This window comes from Ambystoma mexicanum, chromosome 6q, assembly GCF_040938575.1.
Source record: "Ambystoma mexicanum isolate Mex_15411 chromosome 6q, UKY_AmexF1_1, whole genome shotgun sequence".
Taxonomy (NCBI): Eukaryota; Metazoa; Chordata; class Amphibia; order Caudata; family Ambystomatidae; genus Ambystoma; species Ambystoma mexicanum.
The window spans coordinates 387,994,312-388,004,705 of NC_090937.1; the positions used below are offsets into that span (position 1 = coordinate 387,994,312).

General features: G+C 50.1%; 1 protein-coding gene across 1 annotated transcript in view; it reads right to left on the reverse strand.

Annotated features, from left to right (window-relative positions):
- The window catches only part of COL25A1 (collagen type XXV alpha 1 chain), a 652,723-nt gene extending 643,988 nt beyond the window's left edge, over positions 1 to 8,735 (reverse strand). The window contains exon 1 of the mRNA XM_069630174.1: positions 7,741 to 8,735. Coding sequence (XP_069486275.1) covers positions 7,741 to 8,001 — 261 coding nt within the window. The 5' untranslated portion in view covers positions 8,002 to 8,735. The remainder of the gene's footprint in view (positions 1 to 7,740) is intronic.
- Between the last annotated feature and the right edge of the window lie 1,659 nt (positions 8,736 to 10,394).

The window sequence follows — 10,394 nt, forward strand, 5'->3', positions numbered from 1 at the left end:
GTGTACACTGGTAGATAGATGTATAGACGGATAGAGATACGTGGCCACTGATAGATAGATGTATAGACAGATAGATAGAGATAGATGGACACTGGTAGATAGATGTATAGACAGGTAGAGATAGATGACCACTGGTAGATAGATGTATAGACAGATAGAGATAAATGGACACTGGTAGATAGATGTATAGACAGGTAGATATAGATGACCACTGGTAGATAGATGTATAGACAGATAGAGATAGGTGGACACTGGTAGATATATGTATAGACAGGCAGAGATAGATGACCACTGGTAGATAGATGTATAGACAGATAGAGATAGGTGGACACTGGTAGATAGATGTATAAACAGATAGAGATAGGTGGACACTGGTAGATCGATGTATAGACAGATAGAGATAGGTCGACACTGTTAGATAGATGTATAGACAGATAGATAGAGATAGGTGGACACTGGTAGATAGATGTATAGACAGGTAGACATAGATCACCACTGGTAGATAGATGTATATACAGATAGAGATAGGTGGACACTGGTAGATAGATGTATAGACAGATAGATAGAGATAGATGGACACTGGTAGATAGATGTATAGACAGGTAGAGATAGATCACCACTGGTAGATCGATGTATGGACAGATAGAGATAGGTGGACACTGGTAGATAGATGTATAGACAGATGGACAGAGATAGGTGGACACAGGTAGATGGATGTATAGACAGGTAAATATAGATGGACACTGGTAGATAGATGTATAGACAGATGGACAGAGATAGGTGTACACTGGTAGATCGATGTATAGACAGATAGAGATAGGTGGACACTGGTAGATAGATGTATAGACAGGTAGAGATAGATGACCACTGGTAGATAGATGTATAGACAGGTAGAGATAGATGACCACTGGTAGATAGATGTATGGACAGATAGAGATAGGTGGACACTGATAGATAGATGTATAGAAAGATGGACAGAGATAGGTGGACACAGGTAGATAGATGTATAGACAGATAGAGATAGGTGGACACTGGTAGATAGATGTATAGACAGGTAAATATAGATGGACACTGGTAGATAGATGTATGGACAGATGGACAGAGATAGGTGTACACTGGTAGATAGATGTATAGACGGATAGAGATACGTGGACACTGATAGATAGATGTATAGACAGATAGATAGAGATAGATGGACACTGGTAGATAGATGTATAGACAGGTAGAGATAGATGACCACTGGTAGATAGATGTATAGACAGATAGAGATAAATGGACACTGGTAGATAGATGTATAGACAGGTAGATATAGATGACCACTGGTAGATAGATGTATAGACAGATAGAGATAGGTGGACACTGGTAGATATATGTATAGACAGGTAGAGATAGATGACCACTGGTAGATAGATGTATAGACAGATAGAGATAGGTGGACACTGGTAGATAGATGTATAAACAGATAGAGATAGGTGGACACTGGTAGATCGATGTATAGACAGATAGAGATAGGTCGACACTGTTAGATAGATGTATAGACAGATAGATAGAGATAGGTGGACACTGGTAGATAGATGTATAGACAGGTAGACATAGATCACCACTGGTAGATAGATGTATATACAGATAGAGATAGGTGGACACTGGTAGATAGATGTATAGACAGATAGATAGAGATAGATGGACACTGGTAGATAGATGTATAGACAGGTAGAGATAGATCACCACTGGTAGATAGATGTATAGACAGATAGAGATAGGTGGACACTGGTAGATAGATGTATAGACAGGTAGAGATAGATGACCACTGGTAGATAGATGTATAGACCGGTAGAGATAGATGACCACTGGTAGATAGATGTATAGACAGATAGAGATAGGTGGACACTGGTAGATAGATGTATAGACAGGTAGAGATAGATGACCACTGGTAGATAGATGTATAGACAGGTAGAGATAGATGACCACTGGTAGATAGATGTATAGACGGATAGAGATAGGTGGACACTGGTAGATAGATGTATAGACAGATAGATAGAGATAGATGGACACTGGTAGATAGATGTATGGATAGATAGAGATAGGTGGACACTGGTAGACAGATGTATAGACAGATGGACAGAGATAGGTGGACACAGGTAGATAGATGTATAGACAGGTAGAGATAGATGACCACTGGCAGACAGATGTATAGACGGATAGAGATAGGTGGACACTGGTAGATAGATGTATAGACAGATAGAGATAGATGCACACTGGTAGATAGATGTATAGACAGATGGACAGAGATAGGTGGACACAGGTAGATAGATGTATAGACAGGTAGAGATAGATGACCACTGGCAGACAGATGTATAGACGGATAGAGATAGGTGGACACTGGTAGATAGATGTATGGACAGATAGAGATAGGTGGACACTGGTAGATAGATGTATAGACAGATGGACAGAGATAGGTGGACACAGGTAGATAGATGTATAGACAGGTAAATATAGATGGACACTGGTAGAAAGATGTATAGACAGATGGACAGAGATAGGTGTACACTGGTAGATAGATGTATAGACAGATAGAGATAGGTGGACCCTGGTAGATAGATGTATAGACAGGTAAATATAGATGGACACTGGTAGATAGATGTATGGACAGATGGACAGAGATAGGTGTACACTGGTAGATAGATGTATAGACAGGTAAATATAGATGGACACTGGTAGATAGATGTATGGACAGATGGACAGACATAGGTGGACACAGGTAGATGTATAGACAGGTAGAGATAGATGACCACTGGCAGATAGATGTATAGACAGATGGACAGAGATATGTGGACACGGGTAGATAGATGTATAGACAGGTAGAGATAGATGGACACTGGTAGACAGATGTATGGACAGATGGACAGAGATAGGTGTACACTGGTAGATAGATGTATAGACAGATAGGGATAGGTGGACACTGGTAGATAGATGTATAGACAGATAGAGATAGATGGACACTGGTAGATAGATGTATAGACAGATAGAGATAGATGGACACTGGTAGATAGATGTATAGGCAGGTAGAGATAGATGGACACTGGTAGATAGATGTATAGACAGATAGAGATAGGTGGACACTGATAGATAGATGTATAGACAGATAGAGATAGATGGACACTGGTAGATAGATGTATAGACAGATAGAGATAGGTGGACACTGGTAGATAGATGTATAGACAGATAGAGACAGATGGACACTTGTAGGTGTTTAGATAGACAGATATGTACCGTGAGGAATAGAAGATAGCTAGAATATAAATGCATAGAATAATCCTACTAGCACACATAGTAAACACTCGGCCAATCAGAGGCATGCCCAGTATCCACCGTTATGCATGTAATGATTTGGAGATTGCGGAAATTGCCACCTGGTGTAGAGGAATGGTGTGTATATCTAGGGAGGTTCTGGAAATCTCGGGAGCCCCTGTTGGCACCTGACACGCTCTAGCGAGCACCGCTGGTGGGCGGCTGGCACGGGGGTGGCACTCCTGTGTGCGCCAGCCCAGCACGGCGGGCAGGGCGCAGTGAGCGCAGGCCGGGCCGCCCTGGGGGTCGGCGAAGCGCGACTCTGCGCTTCATATTTTATAAATGAAGGTCAAGCGCTGCGGCGGGGCTGTCAGCAGCTGCTGCCGAGCCAGGGCACCGGGGCCGGGCGTGCTGTGGGGCCAGCCGGCGGCTGCCGAGGACGGGGGCTGTGCAGCAGTGGCGAGGGAAGGGGTAGCATGAGGCAGAGCGCGGCAAAGCGGGAGCCTGTGTGGCAAGGGATGCACCAGAGGCCCGAGGCCAGAGCCACCTGGGCACACGTGGCAGAGAAAAGGACCCAAGGGACAGGGGATCCCTAGAACACGGGGGGATTGAAGTCAGGCGACCGGGAAGCAATAGCCGGAAGAAAGAACACCGGGGACATGGGGGCTGCTACCCCAAATATAGTCGCTCTGGACAGTAAGTTGCCCCCTTCAATGTTGTGCCAGCGTGGGCAGAAACCACACTTTGCCCATGCCCGGTGCTTACAGCTGCCTCGTGTACTTTCCAAATGGGGTTGCACGCATGTCCAATGCTGCAGGCAAGGATGTAGCTGTCTTGTCTGAGCACTGCTGTGTGTATACACAGGCCCAAAGACCCCTCCAACCCTGACTCTCCCAAACCCACGTCGATTGGTGACACTGTTATTGTAGACTGCATCTGAAAGTCCTCCTTTGCCCAAAAGCCCATTTTTGTTGGGCTGACTATTTTGACAGAGGGAATGAGCACCACACCAAGTAAGCATTGCATGGACAGAAGGAATGCACGTTTGAATTACTAGCACACTCATGTTTAATACATTGGTGGCCATTCGTATGTTCCCAGAATGCACACTGTTTATATGCAAAGCATCCAGCTTCCTATATTCAGGTCATGCCGCTGACAATCTGGCCCCATGCCCGCCCACACCACTGGCAGTCCGATCTCCCACAGCCCCCCACACGCGAAGGGCCAGGGAGTTCCCCCAGTAAATTGTGTCCATTTCCAGCACTGGCTGCAGGAGATAAAACGCGATTGGCTGACTCCGTTTAATGATGTGACTTTGAGCACTCTGGCCGATCCACCTGCATGCATAATTCTTTAAAGTTGGGTGACAGCCCCAAAGCAGAAAGCTACAAGGTAGCACAGTAGGTTCGCGGACTTTTGGTGACATTTTATGTCGAGCTCAACCCATGAATCCTTTAGATTTTTTCAAATTCCTTGTATGAAATGTGCTCTAAAATGCACCGTTTCCACTTGGGAAAGGGTAGGGGGCGAGCTCGGTTTCTTGCTCATTTTCACGAGGGTAGGGCGGAGGGGGTCTGATTGTTTACTCCATATTGAAATTCACAAGTAGACAACCTGGAACAGGAAGCCGGGCACAGCGATGAGAGCACACGTGGAGAGGGCAGGTAGGCAAGAGGAAGGGGGCAGGAGAGTGATTAGAGAGGGGAGGGTCGCACACAGCCCAGCGACCCTAGTTACGCAGCCGGGAGGTAAGGGCAGGGGGCAGGGTACGGGAGCCCGGGCTGAGAGAGACGCATGGGCGCAGGAGCCCGGACCGGGAGCAAGCACGGCGAAGTCAGAGAGCACCGTGCAGGAGACAGCAGCAGAGGCACAGGAGAAGCGCGCAGGCGCCGGGGACGCAGCATGACGTTACGGGGGTGAACGGGTCGCGGGGGATCCTAGCAGCAGGAGCCCGTAGAAAGGACGAAGGGTGCAGGGGCGTGTGGGCAGCAACACGGGGCAAGGAGCACGATGGAAGCGGCCGGTACAGAATCAGGAGCACCCGAAGGTTAACGGGGTATCGGTTCGTGCAGCGTACCAGCGCAGGGAGTATGAGCCCAGTGACGTGAGCAGGGTGGCAAGGGGCAGAGTCGATGGCAGAAGTCCTAACCGATGCCAGCTGTAGGGAACTGGACTGGGATGAAGGGGACGGGACCCTTGGGGGCGGAGATCAGAAGCAGCCACGCATCTCCAAAACAGGCCGGTCTAGCGCCTCTACTCGCCGCCATACTCATGGCGCTAGACATGTCAGCTTAGATGTGCAGGCAACGTGGCTTGAAGACAGCCTTCAGTGCACACATGTGCGCGCTGCTGAGAGGGGCAGCAGAGGGGCCGCGGCGGGGGAAAGGATACTGGCAGTGAGGGAGAATCGACATGAGCACGTTTGAGGATGTGAGTGCGGGTGCAAAGTGGACGATTATCCGTGAGTGAGTGACTTAGTTCAAGTGTGATCGAGGGCGTGAGTGCACGTGTGGCGCATGTGTGATCAAAGGTGTGCGTGCAGGTGGGATGCGGGTGTGGAGTGCAACACAATATAAGTGCCGCTAGGAGAGTCTAACCATGCATGTGTGAGTGCGAGCGTGACTAAGTGCGGGTGTGGGTGAGTGCGGGTGTGAGTGAGTGCGGGTGTGAGTGAGTGCGGGTGTGGAGTAGATCAGAATATAAGTGCCGCTAGGAGAGTCGACCCGTGCCTGTGTGAGTGCGAGTGTGAGTGAGTGCGGGTGTGGGTGAGTGCGGGTGTGAGTGAGTGCGGGTGTGGAGTAGATCAGAATATAAGTGCCGCTAGGAGAGTCTACCCGTGCCTGTGTGAGAGAGGGTGTGAGTGAGTGCGGGTGTGGGTGAGTGCGGGTGGGTGCGGGTGTGGAGTGGAACAGAATATAAGTGCCGCTAGGAGAGTCGACCCGTGCCTGTGTGAGAGAGGGTATGAGTGAGTGAGGGTGTGGGTGTGGGTGTGAGTGAGTGCGGGTGTGAGTGAGTGCAGGTGTGAGTGGGTGCGGGTGTGAGTGCGGGTGTGAGTGGGTGCGGGTGTGGGTCAGTGCGGGTGTGGGTGGGTGCGGGTGTGAGGGGGTGCGGGAGTGGAACAGAATATAGGTGCCGCTATGAGAGTCGACCCGTGCCTGTGTGAGAGAGGGTATGAGTGAGTGAGGGTGTGGGTGTGGGTGTGAGTGAGTGCGGTGTGAGTGGGTGCGAGTGTGAGTGGGTGCGGGTGTGAGTGGGTGTGGGTGTGAGGGGGTGCGGGTGTGGAGTGGAACAGAATATAAGTGCCGCTAGGAGAGTCTGCCCGTGCATGTGTGAGAGAGGGTGTGAGTGAGTGCGGGTGTGGAGTGCAACACAATATAAGTGCCGCTAGGAGAGTCTACCCATGCATGTGTGAGTGCGAGTGTGAGTGAGTGCGGGTGTGGGTGAGTGCGGGTGTGGGTGAGTGCGGGTGTGAATGAGTGCGGGTGTGAAGTAGATCAGAATATAAGTGCCGCTAGGAGAGGCGACCCTCGACCCGTGCCTGTGTGAGTGCGAGTGTGAGTGAGTGCGGGTGTGGGTGGGTGCGGGTGTGAGTGAGTGCAGGTGTGGAGTAGATCAGAATATAAGTGCCGCTAGGAGAGTCTACCCATGCATGTGTGAGTGTGAGTGAGTGTGGGTGTGGGTGAGTGCGGGTGTGGGTGAGTGCGGGTGTGAGTGAGTGCTGGTGTGGAGTAGATCAGAATATAAGTGCCGCTAGGAGAGTCGACCCGTGCCTGTGTGAGAGAGGGTATGAGTGAGTGTGGGTGTGGGTGTGGGTGCGGGTGTGAGTGCGGGTGTGAGTGGGTGCGGGTGTGGGTCAGTGCGGGTGTGGGTGGGTGCGGGTGTGAGTGCGGGTGTGAGTGGGTGCGGGTGTGGGTCAGTGCGGGTGTGGGTGGGTGCAGGTGTGAGGGGGGGCTGGTGTGGAGTGGAACAGAATATAAGTGCCACTATGAGAGTCGACCGGTGCCTGTGTGAGAGAGGGTATGAGTGAGTGAGGGTGTGGGTGTGGGTGTGAGTGAGTGCGGGTGTGAGTGGGTGCGGGCGTGAGTGTGGGTGAGTGCGGGTGTGGGTGGGTGCGGGTGTGAGGGGGTGCGGGTGTGGAGTGGAACAGAATATAAGTGCCGCTATGAGAGTCGACCTGTGTACGTGTGAGTATGTTAATGCGGCTTCCTATCCTTAGTCATACCAGAGCAAACGAAAGGGCCAAATGTCAAAGTCAGGATAAATTGTCAACTTGGATCACAATTTGTAATCTGGGAGGTTAGGAGCGGTTTCTAAAATGACCAAGGAGTGTAAATATTAAACGCGTGTCTGGAATGAGTGGGCCGCATCTTACACTCAGAACAAGTGGGCAACTCTATGCCACCACACCACGATTGCATTGGCAACTCACTCACACTGACACTCACTCACCTGCGCGAGCAGCCTCTCCACTTGCTCCCGAACCAGTGCTCGCAGCTGCTCGCCCGGCTCCCAGTGTTGCCCCCGCGGCGGGGCCGTACCCAGCATGCTGCCGGCGCTGAGGGTCAGGTACAGGCAGCCGGCGAAGCAGGCCAGGCAGAGGCAGCAAGAGGCCAGCAGTGCCCAGGCGGTGGGCAGCGGACTGGGGGCTCCACGCGCAGGAGACACCTTAGCCGGCACCCCACCGCCCTCCACTGCGGCCAGCAGCAGCATCCCCTCAGATGACCCGAGCGCACCCTCCAACTGTGTCCGCGGACCTCCGGGGGTCCGGCTACTGAATACGGAGAGCTTGGAATAACAACCCGGAGGATAAACTCCTGGATCCGTGGCTAGTATGAGGAACCTTTCCCCGGGCAGTGTCAGCAGCAGGTCCCAGTGTCAGCAGCGAGACTCCGGGGCAGTGTCAGCAGTCGGCCCCGGTGCCAGCAGCAGGTCCCGCTACTTGTTGCGCCTCTCTGGTATCCTGGCTTCCTCCGACGGCCGCGGGTCCAGCAGTAGCAGCGCCGTGAGGAGGTGGAGGCTGAGGGAGGCGCGCGGCTCGCCAGGAATCCTTCAAAGAGTGGCTGCTGCTCGCTCGGCTCACCGGAGAATGTCTGCGTAGCCCCTCCTGCGGCTTAAATATCCCCCTCCTGGCTGTCAGCAGTGCCTGCTATGTCCCGGCGTCGGGCCAGTGAGTCCGAGCGTGTGTGCGTGTACACCTTGAGTGGGGAACGGGGCAGAGGTGCCTGTGTGAGGCACACAGCAGCGTGTCTGTGGAAGTGCGCAGACCTCTCCCACAACACGCCCAGCTAGCACTGTCACCGCTCAGCTGAGCCGCGAGGGAGTAATGCCAAAAATACCCAGCCCCTTCCCATGCACTGCCTGCTCGAGTAATAACAATGCCCCTCTCTGTGCAGCTCCCGGGGCACAGTCCTCAGTGATTGTCCAAACTCTGCTCGGGGCACACATGCCCACCCTGGCCCCATCACGCCCGTCTCCTTGGTCGTGTGTTTTATCAACTCGAGGCCAGGCCCATGTGAAAGAAATCTCTCGGTACCCATGGGACATGGCCTGCTTCACCCCGAGAGTTACCATCTTCTGGAAACTTCTCTCCCACACTTACTAACGTTCGCTCTGAATGCCTCCAGGAAGCACCAAGAGTTAGTGAGGACACCAGGCTGCACGGTGTGCTCTTGTTCTGCTAGCATTTGACATAGTGGCGCAAAATGATGGTGGCGCACTGAGCTCTTTGCTCCACTGACATTGTGCAATTTTTGTTTTCTTTGCTTATACGTTTGTACTTTTGTGTAATTTGGTCGGCATTTAAATCGTTGGTCCTGACGAAGGCGTTTTAATTAAATTTCACGGCGAAATGTAAGCATACGTCGACCCTATATGATAAAGCACTACTTCCAAGTGTGGCACCCTACAAGAAAAACAAGTAATACTTATGGACACCCACATTGACCATACAAGCAAAATGATTTCTGTAGAAAAATAATTCATTTAATGGGGATATAACACTCGACCCCACAAGTAAAACCATTTTCTGGTATGGACACTACATAGGCCCAAGAATAGCCAATTGGGGTGGATATTACACTGGCCTCCGATTTGCCGTGCCCCCATATTATTTGGGGATTCGGTCCACTTCAAGTGATCTAAGCGATGTTACACTGTAATAGGATATTCTCGCCTGCTCGGCCTTTGCCAGTTCTTGACAACTTGTAGCTTAGGTACCACATGAATGTTGCCATTTTTTTGATAAATTGCTATGCAAACTGCTGTTTCTTCTAATGTATTATTTCATTGACATTGTGCAATATTCTTTACTTTGCTTTAATGTTAGTATTATTGTTTAATTCTTTGACTGTTTGGTGTCTGTTTTGTTGATTTTGTATTTATGTTTGCTCATGTTTCAATTCTACAATGCATTAATATTGCACTTTAAAACAATGGACTACAGATAAAAGAATTGATTTTGATTACCAGCAACTAGTACTAGATATTTGTTATCACTGGCCTAGCATTGTATTATGATTGATTGGCCCCAGCGTCACATATCCTGTGATCAACAGAAACGTAATGAATCCTTGTATAAAATGATTCCCAATGTATGACACTTATTCCCCAGTTCCCATATAAGTAGGGGTTTCTCTCCTTTGTATTACAAGATTTTGGGATCTGGCACGGACTACACCCACAGGGTCATCCACCAAAATAACACAACTATGCAAGCAGTGTTAGAAACACTGCCAGGTAATGTGTGTGGGTGGACCTCCAATCTCCATAACCCAAAACAGGTCCACCTATTAAGAAGCGAGTGCACGTTTTTCCATAAGGCAAGTTTATGTGCAAATGCCCAGGAGGGGCTAGATGATGCCATAGAGTCAAACTAACGTGAGTCTCCTCAACCCACACAAAGATCTCGCATTATATACATTTTGCAACAGTTAACACACCCCACATATTTAATTACAAATTCCCCCCCCCCAAACATGGCTGGTCAACCCTATGCAAAGAAATCTTCTTTATTCGCCACGCTCTCATTGTGTGGAATCAGAAAAAATACAATATTACGGCTGTTACACCATGCAAAGGAAAATACACCGACACGGGCTTGTAAA